The following is a 26,446-nucleotide window of genomic DNA, read 5'->3' as shown; positions in this document are numbered from 1 at the left end:
TTGAGAAGACCTGTGGTCCTCTCTATCACCACCCTTGTGGAGGCATGACTCCTATTATAACGCTGCTCTGCCTCTGTTCTTGGGTGGAAAGAGGTGTCATAAACCACCTTTTCAACAGATAGCCCTTGTCCCCCAGCAGCCATCCATCCAGCCAGGCTGGAGCATTGAAGAGCCTTGGCACCTGGGAGCTGCCAGGGTACTTTGCACAGACTTGCAGAATACGCATCTTGTGGTCACAAACTATCTGCACGTCCATCGAGTGGAATCCCTTCAAGTAGACAAAGGCACCCAACTGACCCGCTGGCGCCTTGATGGCCACATGTGTGCAGTCGATTGCACCCTGGACGCGGGGGAACCCAGCAATCACTGCAAAGCCTCTGGCTCGCTCAGCCTGGCTGGACTCATCCATATGGAAATGAATAAATGTCATTACCTGCCTAAACAGAACTTCTGTCACCAGCTTGATGCAACAGTGGACAGCTGATTGGGACACTCCACAAAGATCCCCCACTGACCCTTGAAAAGAGCCGGAGGCATAGAAGTTGAGGGCCTCTGTGACCTTCAGAGCCACTGGCGCAAGGTTTCCACCCACACAGTTGGAGGTGATCTCAGATCCAATCTTATGACAAATGGAGGTCACGGTCTCCCTGCAGAGGCACAGCTTCCTTCGGCATTGCACCATGCACATGTTGAGGTGGCTGCATCGCTGCCTGTAAACCCTGGCAGCAGGATAATGCCATCTTCTGCGGCCCCATCTGCCTTGGACTACCTGCTGGCTCAGCGCCCCTTGTGCCTGCGCCTCTTGTCCCACAGGTCGTTCCCCAGGAAGCTGCATTGGGACACCTGACCTCCTCTCCCTTCTGCCCCTCTCTTCCTCCTCCGAGGAGGTGCTTCCAGCGGAGAGCACAATCCACATTACCAGGATAACAGAAGGCTGTCTGATACCTGGAAGGGTCCACACAGTCAAAATCCCCCGGGAGCCTTGGAGACACCAATGAGTCCTGAAATGAAGCTGAGAAATGCTCAGAATGAAGCTCAGAACAGAGATGAAGATGTCAAGTTCAAATAAGCAACCAGCAGCAAACTATCTCCTAAACTCCTCACTACTCACACTGGCACTGCTGCTGACCCTTTTTATCCTGCCCTTGGATGAGGTTTTGCAAAATGTGGGCTGCCCGCCTGCCCATTTTGCCCATGCAACAAGTGCAAAATCGCATGGGCAACCTAAAATTGGGTTCAATTGGGTTTTTAGTGGCCTTTTAACTGATGATGGCACAGCTCCAACACCCGCGCGCCTGCCAACCTGAATATTCCGCGCGTGTGGGATGATGTCGGGATACTCGCCCGTTGTCTTCTCGCACATTTTACGCCCGATTGGGACGGGCGCGCGCCAGCCCATGAGGCATAAAATTCTGCCCTTTATGATTTTTGAAAGCGTCTATTCAATCTCCCCTTCACCTCCTCTGCTCCAAGGAGAACAACCCCAGCTTCTCTAGCCTCTTCACATAACTGAAATCCCTTTTCCCTGGTAAATCTCCTATGTACCCTCTCTCATCAGGCATTGATGTTATTCCTAAAGTGTAGTGGCCAGTTTTAGCTACAATATTCCAGATGAGGGCTAAGATTTAGTATTTAGATTTTGTACTTTATTCCTTTATTTATAAAGCCAAGGACCTCATATGTCCTTTGAACAAATTTCTCAACCTGTCCTGCTACCGTCAAAGATTTGTGTAATGGTCTCTCGTTTCCTAGACACCTCAGTATATTTCTCTCCTGTCTGAAAAATAATTGCTCATGACTTCTGTCTGCTGTCTGTCCCTCAGCCAATTTTGTATCCGTGCTGCCACTGCCTCTTAAATCTCCTGGGTATTAATTGGTGTCTGTGTCAGTGCGCATCCCTCCAGATGGCACCAGTTATATTCATGGTAGTGCCTAGACCCAGGAGCCTAATCCAAGACATGCACAACGTCACCAAGAAGCCTCAATGTACTGTTCCCATGACAGTGTACCCAACACATCCTCTGACTTAAATAAAATATTCAAGTGAATGTAGTATCCAAAATTAACCCTGATCTGATTGATTGAAAGCAAAGGACACAGAAGCTGTTGGCAGCAAACGCTAAGCAGATGTATTAAGAGATGAATTTTTTAACAGGTCTTTTAGAATTTAAAAAAAGGACAGTTTCTCCCATCAAAGACCTGTCCGAGATTATTCTCATAAGTAGTTAAAGTTCTTACAAATTAGTAAACTCCTACATTTGAACTTTGAAACTATCATATTAAGTTAAATAAAGGCAATAACAAAATTCTACAAACAGAGATGGCTAAATTAGACTGGGAAACAGGTTAAAAGGTAAGTCAGTGGATAAACAGTGGCGGTCATCGAAGGAAATATTTCATAACTATCAATAAAGATATATTCCATTGCAAAAGAAAGACCCTATGAGAAGGATGAACTAACTATGGCTAACTAAGGAAGTTAAGCCTGGCATCAAATTGAAAATAAAGGTGTTCAATGCTGTGAAGATTAGTGGTAGGCCAAAATATTGGAAATATTTTAGAAACCTGCAAAAGGTGACTTAGAAAAGTAAAGAGGGATAAGTTAGAATATGAAAGTAAACTAGCAAGAAACATAAAAACAGACAGTAAGAGCTTCTACAAGTATTTGAAAAAGAAGAGAGTAGGTAAAATGAACGTTGATCCCTTAGAGATAAGACTGTTACTAATTGGGAAACAAGGAAATGGCAGAGACTTTGAAAAATTATTTTGTATCTGTCTTCACAGTGGATGACACTAAAAGCATTCCAATGATAGTAGAAACTCAAGGGCAAAATGGAGGGAGGAACTTGAAACAATCATGATCACTAGAGAATATGTACTAGGAAAAATAATGGGACTAAAGGCTGACAGGTCCCCTGGACCTGATGGCCTGCATTCTAGGGTCTGAAAGGAAGTGGCTGCAAGGATAGTGGATGCATTGGTTGTAAGTTTTCAAAATCCCCTAGATTCTGGGAAGATCCACCAGTTTGGAAAACTGCAAATGTAGCACCCTCCATTCAAAAATGGAGGGAAACAGAAAACAGCAAATTATGGGCCAGTTAGTCTAACATCTGTCATTGGGAAATGCTAGAATCTATTATTAAGGAACTAACAGTAGGACGTTTTGAAAATTATAATAAAATCAAAGCAGAGTCAACATGGTTTTATGAAGGATGAAGCGTATTTGACAAATGTATTAGAGTTCTTTGAGGGTGTAACAAGTAGGATGGATGAAGGGAAGCCTTTAGTGTTTTTGGTTTTCCAAATGGCATTCAACAGGTGCCACATAAAAGGCTATTGCATAAGATAAGACCTCATGGTGATGGGGTTAATATATTAGCATGGATGGAGGATTGGTTAACTAACAGGAAACAGGATAAATGGTTTTACAGGTTGGCAAACTAACTAGTGGGATGTCATAGGGATTAGCGTTGGGGCTTTAACTATTTACAATATATATTAATGAATTGGATGACGGACCGACAATACAAAGCCAAGTGGGAAAGGAAGACCTAAAGAGTCTGCAAAGCAATATAGATGGGTTAAGTGAATGGATCAAAGTTTGGCAGATGGAGTATAATATGGAAAAATGTGAGGTTGTCCACTTTGGTAAGAAGAATAGAAAAATAGAATATTGCTTAATTGGAGATAGAGTGCAGAATGCTGCATTATAGAGGGATCTGGGTGCCCTTGTACATGAATCACAAAAAGTTAGCATGCAGCCACTGCAAGTAATTAGGGAGGCAAATGGAATGTTGGCCTTTATTGCAAATAAAGTCAGAAAGTATTCCTACAACTGTATAGGGCATTTGTGAGACCACACCTAGAGTACTGTATATAGTTTTGACCTCCTGCTTTAAGGAGGTATATACTTGATTGGAGGCAGTTCAGAGAAGGTTCGCAAAATTGATTCCTGGGATGAAGGGCTTGTCATATGAGAAAATGTTAAGCGGGTTGGACCTATACTCATTGGAGTTTAGAAGGGTGAGAGGTGACCTAATTTCATATAAGATTCTGTGCGGGTTTGACAGGGTAAATGGTGAGAGGATGTTTCCACTTGTGGGGGAATCTAAAATTGGGAGGCACAGCTTCAGAATAAGATGGAGATGAGGAGGAATTTCTTCTCTCAGAAAGACATTAATCTTTGGAATGTTTTACCTCAAAGAGCAGTGGAGACTGTGTCATTGAATATATTCAATACTGAGTTTTTTGATCCACGGGAGTCAAGGGTTATGGGGGTCAGGCAGGAAGGTGGTGTTGAGACAACGATCAGGTCAGCCATTATCTTATTGAATGGCAGTGCAGACTTAAGGGGCCCAATGGCCTATTCTTGCTCCTATTTCTTATGTTTTTATGTAAGTTTGGCCCCAGAATCTACTGGTATCTACTACTTTCAATCAAAAAATAAACTCCATGACATTTCATTGAGGTTTGGTGGTGAATCTACTGGACATGTTCAAAGTCACCGAGAGGCAAAAGGCCAGAGAGAATGAGAGTCTTGAGCAGCTCATTAATAGGCTGAACTAACTGACAGGTGACTCTAGGAAAACAAGTGTATCAATAAAAACACAACAACAGGTTGTTCCTGGTACTTGGCTGCCTGCTGCCTCCTCCTGGAGAAGACCATAAGACATAGGAGCAGAAATTATGCCATTCGGCCCATCAAGACTGTTCCGCCATTCAATCATGGCTGATAAGTTTCTCAACCCCATTCTCCCGCCTTCTCCCCGTAACCTTTGATCCCCTTACCAATCAAGAACCTATCTATCTCCGTCTTAAATACACTCAATGACCTGGCCTCCACAGCCTTCTGTGACAATGAATTCCATAGATTCACCACTCTCTGGCTAAAGAAGTTTCTCCTCATCTCTGTTCTAAAAGGTCTTCCCTTTACTCTGAGGCTGTGCCCTCAGGTCCTAGTCTCTCTTACTAATGGAAACATCTTCCCCACATCCACTCTATCCAGGCCTTTCAGTATTCTGTAAGTTTCAATCAGATCCCCCCTCATCCTTCTAAACTCCATCGTGTATAGACCCAGAGTCCTCAAATGTTCCTCATATGTTAAGCCTTTCATTCCTGGGATCATTCTCGTGAACCTCCTCTGGACCCTCACCAGGGCCAGCACATCCTTCCTGAGATACGGGGCCCAAAATTGCTCACAATATTCTAAATGTGGTCTGACCAGAGCCTTATAAAGCCTCAGCAGCACATCCCTGCTTTTATATTCTAGTTCTCTCGAAATAAATGCCAACATTGCATTTGCCTTCCTAACTACTGACTCAACCTGCAAGTTAACCTTAAGAGAATCCTGGACCAGGACTCCCAAGTCCCTTTGCACTCCAGATTTCTGAATTCTCTCCCCATTTAGAAAATAGTCTATGCCTTTATTCTTCCTACCAAAGTGCATGACCTCACACTTCCCCACGTTGTATTCCATCTGCCACTTCTTTGCCCATTCTCCTAACCTGTCTAAATCCTTCTGCAACCTCCCCGCCTCCTCAATACTACCTGTCCCTCCACCTATCTTTGTATCATCTGCAAACTTAGCCAGAATGCCCTCAGTTCCTTCATCTAGATCATTCATGTATAAAGTGAAAAGTTGTGGTCCCAACACTGACCTTTGCGGAACTCCACTAGTCACCAGCCGCCATCCTGAGAAGGACCCCCTTCTACCCACTCTCTGCCTCCTGCCAGACAGCCAATCTTCTATCCATGCCAGTACCTTGCCTCTAACACCATGGGCTCTTATCTTACTGAGCAGCCTCCTGTGCGGCACCTTGTCAAAGGCCTTCTGGAAGTCCAAGTAGATAACATCCATTGGCTCTCCTTTCTCTAACCTGCTCGTTACCTCCTTAAAGAATTCTAACAGATTTGTCAGGCATGACCTCCCCTTGATGAAACCATGCTGACTTTGTTCTATTTTACCATGCACTTCCAAGTATTCTGAAATCTCATCCTTAATAATGGACTCTAAAATCTTACCAACGACCGAGGTCAGGCTAATCGGCCTGTAATTTCCCATCTTTTGCCTCACTCCCTTCTTAAACAGGGGGGTTACATTAGCGATTTTCCAGTCCTCTGGGACCATCCCTGACTCCAGTGATTCTTGAAAGATCACCACTAACGCCTCCACTAAGAACTCTGGGGTGTAATTCATCTGGTCCAGGTGATTTATCCACCTTCAGACCTTTCAGTTTTCCTAGCACCTTCTCCTTGGTAATGGCCACCGTACTCACCTCTGCCCCCCCGACTCTCTTGAATTTTGGGGATGTTACTCGTGTCTTCCTCCGTGAAGACTGACGCAAAGTACCTATTCCGTTCCTCCGCCATTTCTTTGTTCCCCATTATTACTTCTCCAACGTCATTTTCCAGCGACCCAATGTCCACTTTTGCCTCTCTCTTACCTTTTATATATCTAAAAAAACACTTGCAATCTTCTTTTATATTACTGGCTAGTTTACCCTCATATTTAATCTTCTCCCTCCTTATTTCTTTTCTGGTTGTCCTCTGTTGGTCTTTGTAGGCTTCCCAATCCCCTGGCTTCCCACTGCTCTCTGCCGCATTGTATGCTTTCTTTTTAGCTTTTATGCTGTCTCTGACTTCCCTTGTCAGCCATGGTTGCCTCATCCTCCCTTTAGTATGCTTCTTCTTCCTAGGAATGAATTTTTGCTGTGTCTCCCAAATTACTCCCAGAAACTCCTGCCATTGCTGTTCCACTGTCTTTCCTGCTAGGCTCATCTCCCAGTCAACTCTGGCTAGCTCCTCCCTCATGCCTCTGTAGTTGCCTTTATTCAACTGTAATACCGTTACATCTGATTCCAGCTTTTTCCTCTCAAATTGCAGGATAAATTCTATCATATTATGGTCACTTCCTCCTAAGGGTTCCTTCACCTTAAGCTCCCTAATCAAATCTGCCTCATTACACATCACTAAATCTAGAATTGCCTGTTCCCTAGTGGGCTCCACCACAAGCTGCTCCAAAAAGCCATCTCATAGACATTCCACAAATTCCTTTTCTTGGGATCCACTACCAACCTGATTTTCCCAGTCTACCTGCATATTGAAATCCCCCATGATCACTGTAACCTTGCCTTTCTTACACACCTTTTCTATCTCCTGGTGTATCTTGTGCCCCACATCCTGACTACTGTTCAGAGGCCTGTACATAACTCCCATTATGGTTTTTTTACCTATGAGGTTCCTCAACTCTACCCACACAGATTTTACATCATCTGACCCTACGTCATTTCTTGCTATCGATTTAATTTCATTACTTACTAACAAAGCACCCCACCCCCTCTGCCAATCTGCCTATCTTTTCGATAGGATGTATATCCTTGGATATTTAGTTCCCAGTCCTGATCCCCTTGCAGCAATGTCTCCGTGATGCCCACCACATCATACCTGCCAATTTCAATCTTTACCTTATTTCGTATACTGCGTGCATTCAGTTACAACACCTTCAGTCCTGTATTTCCCGTCCCCCTTCTCATTGTCGACCCTTTATCTGATGTGCTTGAAGTTAGATTCCTAGCCCTTTCCAAACACTCTGTCCTATTTTGTGTTCTGGAGACTTTAATAGCCTCTCCTGGGCTCTCCTTTCTTTTCAGTTTTTTCATAATGTTCCATGACGTTGAATCCGCCCCCCCACATGCTAACCTGCTGCTTTGTTTACCATTAGTCATACTTCTTGGAGCTTTACCCTTCCCTTCCCCCCCACTTTCTAGTTTAAAGTCCTGTTGACCACCCTACTGCTGGGCCTAGTTATGGTGGACCCCACAGGTCCAACTTTGGTCATGGTGCATGGGGACTGAGGGTCCTGGGAGGGGATTGCACTGTCTGCCCACTTCTCCTCTGCAGTCTTCATGGGGTAGATGGAGAGAAATATTTTCCAAGAACATAAGAAATAGGAACAGGAATAGACCATTTGGCCTGTTGAGCCTGCTCCGCCAATCAATAAGATCATGGCTGATGATCTTGTGTTTCGATTTCCATGTTCCCATCTAACCCCGATAACCTTTGATTCCTTTGCCTAACGAATCTATCTACCTCTGCCTTAAAAATATTCAGTGAATGCACCTCCACCACCTTCTGAGGCAGAGAGTTCCAAAGTCGCACAATCCTCTGAGAGAAAAAAAATTCTCCTCATCTCCGTCCTAAAAGGCGATCCTTGATTTTAAAACAGTCCCCCCTGGTTCTGGACTCACCCACCTTGTCAAAGCTGTTCAGGATCTTATATAATTCAATCAAATCACCCCTCACTCTTCTGAACTCCAGTGGAAACAAGCCCAGTCTATCCAACCTTTCCTCATAAGACAACCCACTCATTCCAGGTATAAACCTAGTAAAACTCCTTTGAACAGCCTCCAATGCATTTACATCCTTCCTTAAATAAGGAGACCAAAACTGCTCACAGTATTCGAGATGCGTTCTCACCAATGCCCTGTATAGCTGAAGCATAACATTCTTACTTTTATGTTCAATCCCTCTCATAATAAAGGATAGCATTCTATTAGCCTTCTTAATTACTTGCTGTACCTGCATACTAACTTTTTGTGACTCATGTACTAGAACACCTAGATCACACTACACCTCAGGATTATGCAGCCGTTCTCCATTTAAGTGATACTCTGCTTTTTTATTCTTCTTGCCAAAGTGAACAACTTCACATTTTCCCACATTAAACTCCATTTTCCAGATCTTTGCCCACTCACTCAACCTATCTCTATCCATCTGCAATCTCCCCATGTCCTCTTCACAAAACACTTTCCTACTATCTTTGTGTCATCTGCAAATATAGCTACTGTGTCTTCATTCCCCTCATCTAAGTCATTGATGTAAATCATAAAAAGTTGAGGGCCCAGAACAGACCTCTGTGGGACTCCACTCATCACATCCTGCAAATCAGAAAAAGGCCCATTTTTGCATACTCTCTGCTTTCTGCCAGCCAGCCAATCTTCTATTCATGCTAATATGTTACCCACAACACCATGTGCTTTTATTTTCCGTAATAATCTTTGATGTGGCACCTTATCAAATGCCTTCTGGAAATCCCAATACAATACGTCTACAGGCTCCCCTTTATCCGTTGAGCACGTTACTCCTTCAAAAAACTCCAATAAATTAGTTAAACATGATTTTCCTTTCACAAAACCATGCTGACTCTTCACGATTGCCTACTGCTGGGGATAGTATAGGACAAGCCAATCTAACCTTAAAAATCAATGCCTAGCCATTCAGGAGAAAAGTTAGCAAACCATTCTTCACAGAAAGGGTGGCAGTAGTGTGGAGCTCTCTCCCAACAAAAGTAGTAGATGCTCAATTAATCAATTTAAATCTGAAGTCGATTGATTTTTTTTTTGCCAGCCAAAAGTATTAAGGTGTATGAAACCAAGGTAGGTAGATGGAGTTAAGATTCAGATCTGTCATCATATCTTTGAATGGCAGAACAGGCTCAAAGGGCTGAATGGCCTCCTGTTCCTATGTTGGTTATTATATTTGACTTTTAAAAAGCGGCTAATTAAGCTGTTTTTTTGTGTTTTCAAGAAACCGTCTCCTCGCAGTTTGACTTCTGTCAATAGTTTTCTCCTTAGTGAAGGGTTTCACCATCATTCCATCCTTTAATAATGGAACTGAAACTGGCAGGATGATTAGTTTCTGCAAAATTTAACAACAGATGTTTTTTTTTAATATGTATACTTAAATTATTTGTGCTAATGATAGCATTAGGAAAATGTCTGGGAGCAGAGGTTGAGCAGATTTGCGAGAGGCTCACATCCAAAGCATTATTTCAAAGGCTTCAAATTGTATCTTAACCATCTGTGATTCAGTTCACCAATTTTTTTCCTCAAACCTTTATTATTCAAACAAAGTGGTCGAAGAGGAAATAGACTATGAATCAAATGAGGCTTGCCCCATCTCTTAGTGATCATTCAGTTTGCAAAACCGTCTTCTCAGACCCCTCTCTCCTTCACCCTCACCTCCAACAATAAGTGTGGGGAGCTCATGGATTTCTTTCTCACTAAGATTGAGACAATCTGATCAGCTGCCTCTGCCGTGTCCCTCCCCTGCATTAGCCAACCTAGCCGAATTTCCTTTAATGTTTCCCCTGCCCTAGGCCTGCATTTCCATCTTTCTCTAGTCTCTTTTCTCTCCTGTCTTCACTCATTCCCTCTCTGAGCTCATCTTGTCCATGAGACCCACCTCCTTTCCCTCAATCCTATTCCCACTAAACTGCTGATCACCCAACTTCCCCTCCTGTCCCCCATGTTAGCCGATATTGTAAATGGTTCTCTCTCTTCAGATATTGTCCCTCTTTCATTTAAATCTGCTGTCATTGTCCCCCTTCTCAAGAAACCAAACCTTAATTCCACCGTCCTTGCAAACTTCCACCCCATCTCTAACCTACTTTTCTTCTCCAAAGTCCTTGAAAAGGTCACCACCCAAATCCCTTCTCATCTTTCATGGAACTCCATGTTTGAACCCCTCAATCAGGTTTCCGTCCCTGTCACAGGAGCGAAAAAGTTCTTATCACAGGCATTCTATGTGACTTTGACAAAAGTAAACTTTCCCTCCTCATCCTTCTTGACCTGTCTGCAGCCTTTGACACGGTTGACGACACCATCCTTCTCCAATGCCTCTCCACTGTCATCTAGCTAGATGGGACTATTTTCACATGGTTCCATTCTTATCCTTCTAATCGTAGCCAGGGAACCATTTACAATGGCTTCTCTTCCTGCTCCTGCACTATTACCTGTGGTGTCCCCCATGGATCTACCCTTGGACCCCTCCTATTTCTAATCCACCTGCTGCCCCTCAGTGACATAATTGAAAGGCACAGCATTAGTTTTCACATGTATGCTGATGACACCCAGTTCTATCTCACCACTATCTCTTTCAACTTCTCCTCTGCTGCTAAATTATCAGATTGCTTATCTGATATCCAGTACTGGATGAGCAGAATTTTCCTCCAATTAGGTATTGGGAGGTCTGAAACCAATTCAAACTTTGTTCCCTAGCCACCAACTCCATCCTTCTCTCTGGCTATAGTCTGAAATTAAGCCAGTCTGTCTGCAATGTTGGTGTCATGTTTTTCCTGAGATGAGCTCTTGACCTCATACTCGTGCTACCTATTTCCACCTCCATAACTTCGCCCCTCTGCCTCAGCTGATCTGCTGCTGAAACCCTCTTACATGCTTTTGTTACCTCTAGATATGACTATTCTAACACAGTCCTGGCTGGCCTTTCACATTCTACCCTTTGAGGTCATCCAAAATTCTGCTGTCCATGTTTTATCACATAGCAAGTCTTGTGTGCCTGGTGAATTATGTTGATTCCTGGTCAAGCAACGTCTGGCTTGAAAATTCTTATCTTTTGTTTCAAATCCCTCCATGACCTTGCCCCTCCCTATCTCTGGAATCACCTCCAGCCGCACAACTCTCCTAGATCTCAGTACTCCTCTAATTGTGGCCTCTTGTGGGTTCCCAATTATAATTGCACCGCCATTGGTGGCCGTGCCTTCATTAGCCTCTGGAATTCCCTCCCTACACCTCTCCAACTCTTTGCCTCTCTACCTTGCTTTCCTCGTTTTAAGACCCTCCTTAAAACCTTCCTCTGACCAAGCTTTTGGTCGTCTAACCTAATATTTCCTAAGATAAAAGCAAAATACTGTAGCATGCTGGAAATCTGAAACAAAAATAAAAATTGCTGGAAAAACTCAGCAGGTCTGACAGCATCTGTAGAGAGGAAGATGGAGTTAAAGTTTCAAGTCCGTATGACTCTTCATCAGAACTGTTACAGACCTACTATTTCCTTGTGTGGCTCGGTGTCATACTTTCTTTTATCATGTTCCTGTGAAGCAATTGGGAAGTTTAATTACATTAAAGGCGCTATATAAATATAAATCGTTGTTGCTTTTTACATTAGATGGGCATGATTGTGTCAATGTTATGATTGACCAGTTGTGAGGAAGGTTTGTGTTTTCAGTTCCAGGGTGGAGTCTGGACCCTCGGCCCAGGTCTCTGTGATTATCTCATGACTATGGATGTGATGCTGTGCACGGCGTCGATTTTCAATCTGTGTTCCATCAGTGTGGATAGGTGAGTAATTCCCAAATTTTAAATAATTGTATTCCAACTTGAGCTTTCAGTTGTAAAACGTTTAGAACTTACCTAGCAAACCAACATTGGGACCTGATGAAATATTGACAGAAGGGCCACACAGAAAATTAAATAATCTCTTGGAGGTTCCAAAGTTGCAACCTAAAGTCTCCAGGAATTAAAGATTCACCTTTAGGACAATGCTATGGTCAAAACTCTGGAGAAAAGTCATTGGCTTGTAAAATAATGGTGTTTCTTTTCATGTTCTCTGAAACTTATATTTAATAATTATAAAAATATTGGAGATGGGACAAAAAGCTGTTTGACCAGGTTGGACTGTTAGAAATGGGAAGCTAAGTGATACATCCAACCAGAGTTGGCAATTAACCTGCTGAATTCAGCAATTTGGTCAAGGATGAATTCCCACCCCTCCCTCCCATGAGGCTATCAGCACTGAAATGCAGAATGTTCCAAGTTTGACAGCATTGGAATAAAAATGTTCATAAGTATTGGTAACTCCTCAGACACTGAAGCAGTCCATGACTGCATACAGCAAGATTTGGACAACATTCAGGCTCGGGCTGATAAGTGACATTCATGCCACATAATTGCCAGGCAATGACCATCTCCAACAAGAGAGAATCTAACCCTCTCCTTTTGGCATTTAATGCCATTAGCATTGCTGAATCCTCCACCATCGTAGGGGGTAACTTTGACCAGAGGCTGAACTGGACCAGCCATATAAATAATCTTGCTACAAGGACAAGTCAGAGGCTGGAAATTTCATGTTGAGTAACTCACCTCATGACCACCACCACATTACCCCAACCCCCCACACCTCCCCACCACTCCCCCCCACGCCTCCCCGCCGCTCCCCCCCATGCCTCCCCGCCGCTCCCCCCCACGCCTCCCCGCCGCTCCCCCCACGCCTCCTCGCCGCTCCCCCCCACACCTCCCCACTTCCCCCCCACAACCTCCCCACTCCCCCCCCAACCTCCCCACTCCCCCCCCCAACCTCCCCACTCCCCCCCCCAACCTCCCCACTCCCCCCAACCTCCCCACTCCCCCCCCCAACCTCCCCACTCCCCCCCAACCTCCCCACTCCCCCCCCAACCTCCCCACTCCCCCCTCAACCTCCCCACTCCACCCCCCCAACCTCCCCGCTTCCCCCGCAACACACCTCCCCGCTTCCCCCCGCAACACACCTCCCCGCTTCCCCCCGCAACACACCTCCCCGCTTCCCCCCAACACACCTCCCCGCTTCCCCTCAACACACCTCCCCGCTTCCCCCCAACACACCTCCCCACTTGCCCCCCCAACACACCTCCCCACTTGCCCCCCCAACACACCTCCCCACTTGCCCCCCAACACACCTCCCCACTCCCCACCCCCCCAACACACCCCACTTCCCGCCCCCCCCAACACACCTCCCCACTTCACCCCCCGCAACACACCACCCCCCCCACAACACACCTCCCCCCCCCAACACACCTCCCCCCCCCCGCAACACACCTCCCCACTTCCCTCCCCCCCCCACCACACACACACCTCCCCACTTCCCCCCCCCTCCAACACACCTCCCCACTGCCCCCCCCCAACACACCTCCCCACTTCCCCCCCCCCCAACACACCTCCCCACTTCCCCACCCCCCCCAACACACCTCCCCACCCCCCCAACACACCTCCACACTTCCCTCCACCCCCCCCAACACACCTCCACACTTCTCCCCCCGCCTCCCCCCAACACACCTCCCCACCCCCACAAAGCCTGTCCACCATCTCCAAGGCACAAATCAGGGGTGTGATGAAATACTCTTCATTTGCCTGGATGAATGCAGCTCCAAAAGTACTCAAGAACTCAACACCATCCAGACCAAAGCAGTCCACTTGATCAGCACCTCATCCACCACTTTAAACATTCAATCCCTCCACCACTGGCGTAAAGTGGCAGCATGCATACCATCTATAAGCTGCACTGCAGCAACTCACCAAGCCTTCTTTGATGGCACCTTCCTAACCTATGACCTCTACTACCTAGAAAGGCAAGTTACAGCAAACACAAGGGAATACCATAACTTGCAAATTCCCCTCCAAGTCACACACCATCCTGAATTAGAACTATATCGCCATTTCTTCACTGTTGCTGGGTCAAAATCCTGGAACTCCTTCCCAATAGCACTGCGGGTGTACAAGTTCAAGAAGATGGCTGACCCCCACCTTCTCAAGGGTAATAAATGCTGGCCTTGTCAAAATAAAATAAAACTTCTGGGTCTGTCAGATCTAGAACGGAGAATATTCAGATTTGTGATGTGTGGCCTCCATGAGCATGAATTCAAATGGCATTTGCAATGCCTGTCAGTGAGAGAAAATCATTAAGGTTTCTCTCCAAGCGCTTTTGGAAGTCTCTGTAAATCTAGCAGGAAGCTTTATGTTTATTAAGGACTGTTGTTTTGTGTCTTATTATTGTTAAGTTGCAGGCAGTGATTATTCTGTAACTTCACACCCTGAGGTTTCAGGTAGAATCTGTGCTCTGCTGCACTGGAATTTATATTCTGAATATCACATTAGCACAGTTAATGATGATGTTCAGTTCTTTTATGTTTTAAAAGCAATCAGGTATAGCCTGAGAGCATTTTATTATTTTAGTTATGTTGCTAACCAATACCGCCAAACCAGTTCAAATGGTCATTATCATATTGATGTTTGTGGGAGCTTTCTGTGCACAAATTGGTTGTTGTAACTCTTTTCAAGTCAAAACAATTAACTAAATTAACAATAACAAGGGATAAATCAAGCACAGCCCCTAATTCAGGTCAGCTGTAAAACCAAGGACAAAGTTTAAAGGAAACTTACAAACATTAAATCAAAATGTGATTAAAGGGGTCAACAAAACAATCAGTCCCCGTGGTGCCCACCGGGCATGGAAGGCCTCGATGGTGCCGGCAAACACCGCGTGCTCCCTCTCCAGGGACACCCGGCCGCGAACGTAGCCGCGGAAGAGGGACAAACAATCGGGCGGGGCTCCCCCGTCGATCGCCCGCTGCCTGGACCTGTTAATGGCCAACCTGGCCAGGCCCAGGAGCAGGTTCACGAGGAGGTCCTCCTCCTTCCCGACCCCCTTCCGCACCGGGTACAACAGTGATTGTACTTGAAATGTTCTTCATTGGCTGTGAAGCTGTTTGGGATGTCCTGAGTGTTAATGGTTGGTTGATTATGTTGTTAAAGGTACACAGGTGATGGGTATTGTTTGATTAAGGACTGAGAGCACATATAAAAAGAATCAGCTGGGATACTGAATTGGTAGTTAGGAGGCAAGAACTTGTAATGCTGAATTCTGTGAATAAACCTACTAACAAAGAAAAGATGTGTGTCTTGTTTCATACTTCACCATATGGTTTGGATCCTTCCATGATAGCAGAGGTTTGTTGCCTAAATATGAAGATTGGAAACTAAGAAGAATTTCTTTTCAGACAGAAGATTATAATCAGATTAGAAGAATGGCTGAAACCAATTGAGAAGTGTCAGGTACAATTTCCTATCAATGTTCTCTGAATCTGAACCTTATGAACAATAATCATTTGGTAGTACAGAACTTGACTATTGCTGAAAAAAGGGACATTTTTGTTGAAGCTTTTCCTTTTGCACTCAACAGAACAATTTGCAAGAAAATACCAATGACAGGGGAAACAACAATTTATACTGTGTGAGAAGAGAATGCTGATTGGTTGACAAGTGGACTCTGGTAGGAGTTTTACCATGGAGTATGCAATAGTCCACTTGCCAACCAATCAGCATTCTCTTCTCACACAGTATAAATTGTTGTTTCCCCTGACATTGGCATTTTCTTGTGAATTGTCCTGATGAGTGCAAGATGAAGCTTCGACAAAGAATGTTTCTTCAGCAATACTTATGAACAATGGGAAAATGAAGTAAATATGTGGACACAAATTATGTCCTTACCAAACAAAAAGCAAGATATGCCTTGGCACTGTTGCTTCCTAACAAAAGCAGGATCAGATGCAAAGTTTTTTTGGAGCTAAAGGCTTATCAGTTGGACACAGGAAGCTTTGGATAGTCTCTTAAAACTTATGGTGAAAACTTATAAGAAAGATGATCTATTAAATGCATATGAGGCATGGTCAGACTTTAATAAATTGAGAAAGACGGGTGATTATTCCATGGAGGGATATATCATGGAATTTAATATACAAGATTGCAGAAATTCTATTTATAAATTCCTGGTTCAGTGCTTGCTTTCAAATTGGTGGATTGTGCTGAATTGTTGTATGTGGATAGGCCCCTGGTCTTAACTGGGGTTATATTCTCAGAAAGTGACATGCTTTGGAGTCAGATGCCTGAGGCTTCAAAAAGATTCCTGAGAAAGCAATCATTTCCAGCTGCTTTCATGGCACAAACAGGATGTTTGATGCTGGCACAAAAGATGGAGGATTCAAAGCCCATGGCATTTGGAGACCATTGAGATATGGGGCGCAGGCATCAATACAACAAGAATCACAGAAAAAGAAATGAGGATGGAGACCTTTTTGGCAGATCTGGCAGAGAGCAGGATTGGAGTAATAATAACTGAAGAATGAACCCCAGGAATAGAAAGGGAATTATTAACTGGTGTTTCAGATGTGATTCAAGATATCATTTTGCGGTAAATTGTCCAAAATGGAACAACAGGATTTTCAAGGTGTTGCACGACACAAGGTTTGGAAGGGGAAATGATGATATTATCTGTCTGAGGGATTTGTAATGGCAATAATCTTCAGTCCAGCAATGAGTGTACTAGTCATGGATTCATTTAATTGCACTGTGTTAGACAGTGGTTGCACACCCACAGTGTGTGGAATGGATCGGTTGAAATTTCGTTTAGGTTCACTCAGCTGTAAGGACTGAAATAGATTAAGGAGCATAAAAGCTCTACTTCCTTCAGGTTTGTGTTGACAACACTTTAAGGTCACTGAAAAGTGGCAATTCCATGCGGAATTGTTGGAGTAAGCCACTTTTTAGTACAGATGTAGTATCTAGTGAGATACTCTTGCTGCTTAGCAAGCCATCTGTGAAAAAGGTACAAATGAAATTGGACATGGAACATGATAAGCAATTGTCTTTGGAAAGTCAGTAGATTTGCCATTTACCCAATCAGGACATTATTGCATTCCTTTAATAAAACCCAGCATCTCTAATCAGAATGTTAAAGAAGCATTATTGACATCCTATGTGATAAGGCTGTCTTGGACGTCAGTAATGGACGTTTGAGAGGAAAAAAAGTAAAATGTCTTAAGGCTGCGTTTGCTGCCAAAGCTGTGCATGCAGTTGTACCATTTTACTGAGTAACGTCATTGCAATGTCACAATGAACTTAATCACAATTGTCAGATTAACTCAATACAGTTAACTGAGTGCTTTGTCAAATAATCAGTTGAAAATGAGAGTTATGTTGACTGTTTATTGCTCCATTTTACATTTTAAAATGGAAACAGACATTTAAGCAACAAAAGACGATAGCGTATTTAAAGTTTACTTACGTTGGCCGAGATCTTAATTTGATCTTCAGTGATTTTTCTTCAGATTTGACCGCAGACTGAGCTTTTTTTTAAAAAAAAAATCGGTATAAGACTTTAATGAAGTAGGATCTATGGATTTAAAGGTGTGGCACAAGGACAGAAGCATTTTCATTTTACATTTCATAGACATGGCAACAAGATTCAGTCTTTCTGCAGTAATATATGGTAAAGTCAAAAGAGTGATTGTGGATAAAATCAGGGAAAAATGGATGGGGACAGGTCTGGGGCACTAGCTAAATTCCTAACTGACAATGGTGGGGGCAGGGGGTGGAATTTGCCAATGATGAATTTGAAGATATGTGTGAAAATATGAACATTGTTGTGATGAACATGGCAGCTGAAAGTCCTTCAGTAATGGGCTTTGTGAAAGAAATCACATGGTGATTGATGAGATGTTTCATAAGATCTTAGCTGACAAATCAAATTGTAAGCTAACATCTGCCCTGGTATGAGCAGTCCATGTAAAGAATCCACTTCAAATGGTTCAGGACTATAGTCAGTATCAGTTGATCTACGGGAGAAATCCAAAAATACCCTCTGATCATTCCCTGGCTTTGGAAGGGACTACAATTAATTCCACCTTTTCTGAACACTTGAATGTTCTATGTACAAGAAGAAGGACATTCATTAAGGCAGGAGTCTGAGAAAATTTGGCAAGCCTTACGGCATCACATAAGACCGTCGGAGATAAACTTTAATTCTGGGGATTTAGTATACTATAACAGGGTCAGAAAGAATGGAAAGCTTCAAGTAAAGTGATAGGAAGACAGTAATTATCCAACATGAATGTACCTTTAATAGTTTGACTAATATTTAGGTTAATTAGGATTAATTATAAACTTGCAGAATTTGAGCAATTAATAGAAGGTGATGAGGTACCTTGCATCTCACATACTCATATATGTTTGAGAGTTATGATGAGCAGAATATGGTAGGTAAGGGGCTGGATGATGATAGACAAAGTGATAACAATGCACAGGATAGAGCTATTTTACCCAAAGGACAATCACCGAAAGTTGGTACTAGGGTAACATACATACCAAAAGGATCCAGTGAATGGAGGAAAATGACCATTGTAGGAATAGCAGGGAAAGCCACTGGCAAATTCAAAAATTGGCTTAATATTCAAGATGATGGACAAGAGATAAGGTCTATGGATTGGCAAAATGAAGTGAAACTATAGAAAGCTAAAAACCCAAGTGCAAATTCCCATAATGGATTGGGAAGTGACTCTGGCCCTAGGGAATGATTACATACTGGCAACAGAACTCCTGATTGTGGGAGGCAGAGATCCTGTAGCAGTCGTCCAGAGAGAGAGAGTGGAAGGCAGTTAGAGGCCCTGGTTTGACGATAACAAGGACTGTAGAACAATCTAGGAATGCCACTAGAAGTAGAAGCCCTTATGATCGAGACGTTTTGTGGCTACAAACAAATTAGAAGAAAAATTGATAAGAGATGTGAAACAAAAGGAATTAGATAGTTGGAAAGAGTTTGGTGTCTACTCTGAAGTGCCAGATAGGATACAGACAGCCTTATCACATAGGTGGACATTTTATGGAAAAAGTACTTCCTGATGAGGGGCATAAAGTTAAATGGGACTAGTGGCTCAGGTTTCGAAGAAAGACTTGGAGATCACGATGTTAGAGTGGACTCCCCCACAGCAGGAAAAGTGATCTTGAAGAATTTCTTAGTTCTCTTAGCCACATATTCATGGGAATGTAGGTTGATCGATATGAGCAGCATTGTTGCAGGGTGAAAATCTTAATTGTCTTTGAAACCATCTAAAGAAACGAGTGAGTGATATAGAAGGGAAGCTGTGGTAATTAAACAAATGTGTTTATGGATTAAATGATGCGTCAAGGGTATGGTATTTCTTGGTTATATCTGTCTCCCTAGAAGTAGGTTGCATTCAGCTGAAAGCAAGCCCAGCAACATTTTTATAAGTATCACAAAGAGAAATTCTCAGGCATTTTAATGATGCACATCAATGATTCTCTAAGGGAGGTTCTGCAGAATGTGAGCAATTTGTTACAGAAAAAAATAAGAGGAATTTAAGATTTGAAGTCGGGCTTTGGGGACCTTTTTAAATATATAGGGTTAGACATTAAACAGAATAGGTTAGGAGTAATGTTGAATCAACAATCATATATAGAAAGTATTTATTGTATCCCAATGAATCAGGCCAGGTCCTCACAAATATGGTCTTGCATCCAAAGAAGAAACAGAGCAGTTAAGAAGCTTGATGGACAGTTAAACTGGCTATGCACTCAGACAAGACCCAATGCCAGTTATGATGTATTGGAACTTAGTACTATGACAAAACACCAAAGCTGAGGAGCTTTTGAGCGCAAATAAAATATTAAAGAAATTAAATTTGGAGAAATGCAGAATCAAGTTTCCAGCCTTGGATAACCCAAAAGATATGAAGTTAGTCCTTTTTGCAATGTTTTCCATGCCACTCTTAGGGGTATTAGAGTACAAATGGGTTTATCATATTCTTGGTGGTTGAAAATAGAAAATGTTGTCCCATGGCTTGGGAAACTAAGCAAATAAAAAGGATATTTAAAAGTACCCTAGCTACAGAAACACTTGCACTGTTAGATGCAATAGATATGGGATTGTACTTATCTAACATTCTGAACTAGAATTCTAGACTCTAGAATTAGGGATCACTTTAAAAATAAGGGGTTACCCATTTAAGACAGATGAGAATTTTTTTTCTCTCAGAAGATAGTGAGTCTTTGGAACTCTTCCTCATAAAGCAGTAGAAGCAGAGTCTTTGAATATTTTTAAGACAGAAGTAGATAGATTCTCGATAAACAAGGGGGTGAAAGGTCATGGGGGTAGGCAGGAATGTGGAGTTGAGGTTACAATCAGATCAGCCATGATCTTACAGGCTTGAGGAGCCATGTGGCCTACTCCTCCTAATTAGTATGTTTGTTTGAAAGAAATTCTGTACAAGGGACATTCTGAGAAAAGATTGCCCATAAAATACTATGTGGGTAAATGTTCTCTTTGGGATGAGGTTCATACAACAAAGATTGTCACATTGAGGTTGGACCTTGCTGGTACAAAGGAAATATTGGAAAGAAAAGAGATCTCTAAATTAAAATGGGTCAACGCAAGTCATCAATTATTAGGCTGTTTTACAAAGAGGAACGCTTGCTCCAATAAATTATTGGAGGTCCTAGAAGAGGGACGTCTAGTGTTATGATAAGTTGCTTGGAGTCATACCTAGCACAAAGGAAGATGGTTGTGGCTGTTGGAGGTCAGTCATCTCAGCTCCAGGACATCACTGCAGGAGTTCCTCAGGGTAGTGGGGTAGTGTCCTGGGCCCAACCATCTTCAGCTGCTTCATCAATGACCTTCCTTCTACCATAAGACCAGAAGTGGGGATGTTCGCTAATGATTCTCAGTATTCAGCACCATTCGCGACTCCTCAGATACTGAAGCAGTCCATGTCCAAATGCAGCAAGACCTGGACAATATCCAGGCTTGGGCTGACAAGTGGCAAGTAAAATTCATGTCACACAAGGGTCAGGTAATGACCACCTCCAACAATAGAGAATCCAACCATCACCCCCTGATGTTCAATGGCATTATCATCACTGGATCCCCCACTATCAACATCCTGGGGGTTACCATTGACCAGAAAGTGAACTGGGCTAGCTATATAAATACTGTGGCTACAAGAGCAGGTCAGAGGCTAGGAATCGTGCGACGAGTAACTCACCAACTCACTCCCCAAAGCCTGTCCACCATCTACAAGGCACAAGTCAGGAGTGTGATGGAATACTCCCCACTTGCCTGGATGAGTGCAGCTCCCACAACACTCGAAGCTAGACACCACCCAGGACAAAACAGTCAGCTTGATTGGCACCACATCCACAAACATTCACTCTCTCCATCGCTGCACACTGGCAGCAGTGTGTACCATCTACAAGATGTACTGCAAGAAGATCCTTAGACAGCACCTTCCAAAACCATGACCACTTCCACCTAGAAGGACAAGGACAGCAGATAGATGGGAACACCAACACCTGCAAGTTCCCCTCCAAGTCACTCATCATCCTGACTTGGAAATATATCACCGTTCCTTCACTGTTGCTGGGTCAAAATCCTGGAACTCCCTTCCTTACAGCACTGGGTGTACCTACATCACATGGACTGCAGCAGTTTAAGAAGGCAGCTCACCACCACCTTCTCAAGGGCAACTAGGGATGGGCAATAAAAATGCTGGCCCAGCCAGCGAAGCCCACATCCCTTGAATGATTTTTTTTTAAATTGTAAGGAATATAGAAAACAATTTTTTTTGTTGCTTTGTAATTAAGTATGTTATAAATTTTTTGTTTAAAGAAAGGGAAATCTGTTAATGATTGGTTGATCATGTTGTAAGATTGAGAGCACATATAAAGAGAGTCAGCTGGGATACTGAGTTTGTAGTTGGGAGGCCAAGAGCTGTAATGCTGCATCCTGTGAATAAATCCACTAACAAGGATATGATCTGTATCTTGTTTTGTACTTCACCATCTGGCTTGGAACCATTTAACAGTGAGGGTGCAATGACACATTATAGAAACACCAAGTTTCTGATGTTCTGATTGAGTAGCAAAGAAGAATTCTGGACAGAATCCAGACTGACCAGGTTTCCAGCTGTTCAAAGTGAAATGTAGTTGTGCCATTCACCTCAAATACACCCTGTGATAGTGAGGTGCACAATGTTACCACTCTCTAGGTAAAGAATTTTCTCCTATTTGTATGTATTAGTGACTATTTCATGTTTCAGCCATGAGTTCTGGTCTCCACCCACAAATGGAAATATCTGCTCTACATCTACCTTATCAAACCTTTTCATAATTTTAAAGACCTCTATCAGGTCACTCCTCAATCTATTCTTTTCTATAGAAAAGAACCCAGCCTGTTTACTCTAGATGTAAAACGTCAATGCACAAATTAATCCAGGAGTTTCACAGCGGCCTCAGTGACAGCAGAATATAAAATGAAGAGAAATAAATATAGCAATACAACCATTTCCAGTGTATTCAATATGAGCACATAGGGCACATAATGTAAAGAGTTTTAAAAAATTTTTGTGATGCAGTGTCGCTGGCAAGGCCAGCATTTATTGCCCATCCCTAATTACCCTAGAACTGAGTGGCTTGCTAGGCCATTTCAGAGATCAGTTAAGAGTCAAAGGTCTGGGAGTCACATAGAACCATAGAAAAGTTACAGCACAGAAGGAGGCCATTCAGCCCATCTTGTCCATGCCAGCCCGAGGACACCCAGGTGCCCTTTCTAATCCCACCTTCCTGCACCCAGCCCATAGCCCTGCAGTTTACAGCACTTTAGGTGCAGATCCAGGTACTTTTTAAGTAATGTAGGCCAGACCAGGTAAGGTTGGCAGATTTCCTTCCTGAAAAGGCATTAGTGAACCAGATTAGTGAACCAAAATTGCAACATTAATTTGCATGAAAACATGGTTATCATTCCTGGGCCTACCTTTCAATTCCAGATTTTAATTAAATTAAAACTTCACCACCTGCCATGGCAGGATTTGAACCCATATCCCCTGGTGTCCAAGTCTAGTAACATTACCACTATGCAATCATCTCTACTCGAAGTACAGTTATAAGCCAGGAAACAGACTCCAAAGACAGGAAAGAAAGAGTTTGCACATCTAAATAATACCTTAACATGTTCCCTGTACACCCCAATATGATTTATAACAAGTGTAATAACATTCCAATTTAGTTTGCCCACAGTCATTGAATGAATGACCCATTAATCTATTGGTGGTGGCGTTAACTGAGAGAGAATGTTGATGGAGCACAGGTTGATGACCTGGTCTTTCAATAGAGTGATTGGAACTATAGGAGTGAGTGGGCATCCCTCTATACTGTGGGTGTCTTTTTGTTTGGGTGGGTCTCTCTACTGTGAGTGTACAAGTGTGGGGCGGGGGGGAATGGCATGGGGGCCTTAACCTGTCCCAGGATCCAGTTTGTCAACTGGTGGTATAGCCCTGTCCTAGTGTAGATTAAAACCATGGCTGTTTGAAGTGAGGACTCAGTACAAGAGCTCAGGGTTGAACTTGCGCTAATGGAACTTGTCCAACTACCTCCGACCAACAGGAGTATGAAACGAGGGCTCAGAGGATGTAATACTCTAACTATCATTCTGAAAAATCAAATCATTCCACTTCCCTTTGAAAAGAAAATCAGGAACAAACGTTTACTGAGGTCTATCAGCTTGTTAACTGCAATAACTGTACCAAAAAATATTTCATCACTGGCCACAACAGCAGGTCAGAGGCTAGGAATCCTGTGGCGAGTAACTTGCCTCCTGACTCCCCAAAGCCTGTCCACCATCTACAAGGCAAAAGTCAGGAGTGTGATGGAATACTTTCCACTTGCCTGGATGAGTGCAGTTCCAACAACACTCAAGAAGCTTGACACCATCCAGGACAAAGTAGCCTGCTTGATTGGCACCCCATCCACAAACATTTTTATTCCCTTCACCACCGACGAACAGTGGCAGAGTGTGCACTATCTACAAAATGCACTGCAGAAACTCATCAAGGCTCCTTAGACAGCATTAAGATAAAAGCAAAATACTGCAGACACTGGAACTCTGAAACAAAAATTGCTGGAAAAACTCAGCAGGTCTGACAGCATCTGTGGGTGCAGATGTAAAGGGGCAGGTGTTACAGCTTCTGCAGTTGAGTGGGAAGGTGCCATGGGAGGGTGTTGAGGTGCCTCCTTAGGCAGCACCTTCTTAAACCCACGACCACTACCATCTAGAAAGACGAGGGCAGCAGATACATGGGAACACCACCACTTAAAAGTTCCCCTCCAAGCCACTCATCATCCTGACTTGGAGATAGGTCACTGTTTCTTCACTGTCGCTGGGTCAAAATCCTAGAATTCCCTCCCTAACAGCACTGTGGATGTACCTACACCACAGGGACTGCAGCAGTTCAAGAAGGCAGCTCACCACCAACTTCTCAAGGGCAATTAGGGATGGGCAACAAATGCTGGCCTAGCTAGTGATGCCCACATCCCATAAGTGAAGTAAAAAAAAATTATCCTAAATCCAATGTGGCTTATTTGAAAAGCCAGAACGCTTAAGCAGCTTTATAAGGGGCTGTTATTGTTATCCACTCAAATCATTTTCCAAGCACCATCTTACACAGAGCAGTGAGGCCAGTGGATACACAGCCTGTCTATTCTTACATGTCCACATCAGAATCACAGTGCAGAAGAGGCCCTTCGGCCCATTGAGTCTGCACCGACACGTGAGAAACATCTGACCTACCTACCTAACCCCATTTAGCAGCACTTGGCCCATAGCCTTGAATGTTATGACGTGCCAAGTGCTCATCCAGGTACTTTTTAAAGGATGTGAGGCAACCCGCCTCCACGACCCTCTCAGGCAGTGCATTCCAGACTGTCACCACCCTCTGGGTAAAAAAAGTTTTTCCTCACATCCCCCCTCAACCTCCTGCCCCTCACCTTGAACTTATGCCCCCTTGTGAATGACCCTTCAACTAAGGAGAACAGCTGCTCCCTATCCACCCTGTCCATGCCCCTCATAATCTTGTACACCTCGATCAGGTCGCCCCTCAGTCTTCTCTGCTCCAATGAAAACAATCCAAGTCTATCCAACCTCTCTTCATAACTTAAATGTTTCATCCCAGGCAACATCCAGGTGAATCTCCTCTGCGCCCCCTCCAGTGCAATCACATCCTTCCTATAATGTGGCAACCAGAACTGCACACAGTACTCCAGCTGTGGCCTCACCAAGGTTCTATACAACTCCAACATGACCTCTCTACTTTTGTAATCTATGCCTCAATTGATAAAAGCAAGTGTCCCATATGCCTTTTTTACCGCCCCACTAACATGCCCCTCTGACTTCAGAGATCTATGTGATTTATTACCTTTGGAGTCTAATCCAACAGTTAAACCAACATGCATAGTAAATCTAAAACACCTGCTTAGAATTTGCATTTCTATAGTGCCTTTCATGACCTCAGGAATTCCCAAAGTTATTTACAGCCAATTAAGTACTTTTGAAGTGTAGTCGCTGTGGTCATGTAGGAAATGCAGCAGCCGATTTGTGCACATAAGCTCCCACAAACAGCTATGTGATAATGATCAGATGCTTTAGTGATTTAAGAGACAAATATTAACCAGAATACCAGGGATAACTCCCTGTTCTTGTTTGAATAGTGGCTGAGAGATTTTTTTTATTGACCTCAGAAAGCAGATGAGGCCTCAGTTTAACATCTCATCTGAAAGGTGGCACCTCCAACAGTGCAGCATTCCCTTATTACCCACCCTCTGAGAGTCCAGTGCTCCCTCAGTACTGCCCCTCTGATAGTGCAGCGTACACTTAATACTGACCCTTAGACAATGCAGTGCTCCCTCAGTACCAACCCTCCTAACAGTGTAGAGCTCCTTTAGTACTGACCCTCAATCAGTGCAGTGGTCCCTCAGTACAGCCCCCCTGACAGTTTAGGGATTCCTCAGTACTGCCCTTCTGACAATGAAGCACTCCCTCAAACCTGACCCTCATTCAGTGCAGCGCTCACTCAATATCAAACATCTGACAGTGCCGTGCTCCCTTTGTAGAGACCCGCTGACAGTTCAGCAACCCCCAGTACTACCCCTCCAACAGTACAACACACCCTCAGTACTGCCCCTCCAACAACACAGCACCGCCTCAGTACTAGCCTTCC

The 26,446-nt window shown here is 43.6% G+C and overlaps 1 protein-coding gene across 1 annotated transcript in view; it reads left to right on the top strand.

Annotated features, from left to right (window-relative positions):
* Positions 1-26,446, top strand: part of LOC144684916 (D(4) dopamine receptor-like) — a 66,682-nt gene that overhangs the window by 3,480 nt on the left and 36,756 nt on the right. The window contains exon 3 of the mRNA XM_078549328.1: positions 12,025-12,137. Coding sequence (XP_078405454.1) covers positions 12,025-12,137 — 113 coding nt within the window. The remainder of the gene's footprint in view (positions 1-12,024; positions 12,138-26,446) is intronic.

Source organism: Cetorhinus maximus, chromosome 9 (genome assembly GCF_964194155.1).
Source record: "Cetorhinus maximus chromosome 9, sCetMax3.hap1.1, whole genome shotgun sequence".
Lineage (NCBI taxonomy): Eukaryota > Metazoa > Chordata > Chondrichthyes > Lamniformes > Cetorhinidae > Cetorhinus > Cetorhinus maximus.
Note: the sequence above shows the minus strand (reverse complement) of the source record. Positions and strands in the feature narration are given on the sequence as shown.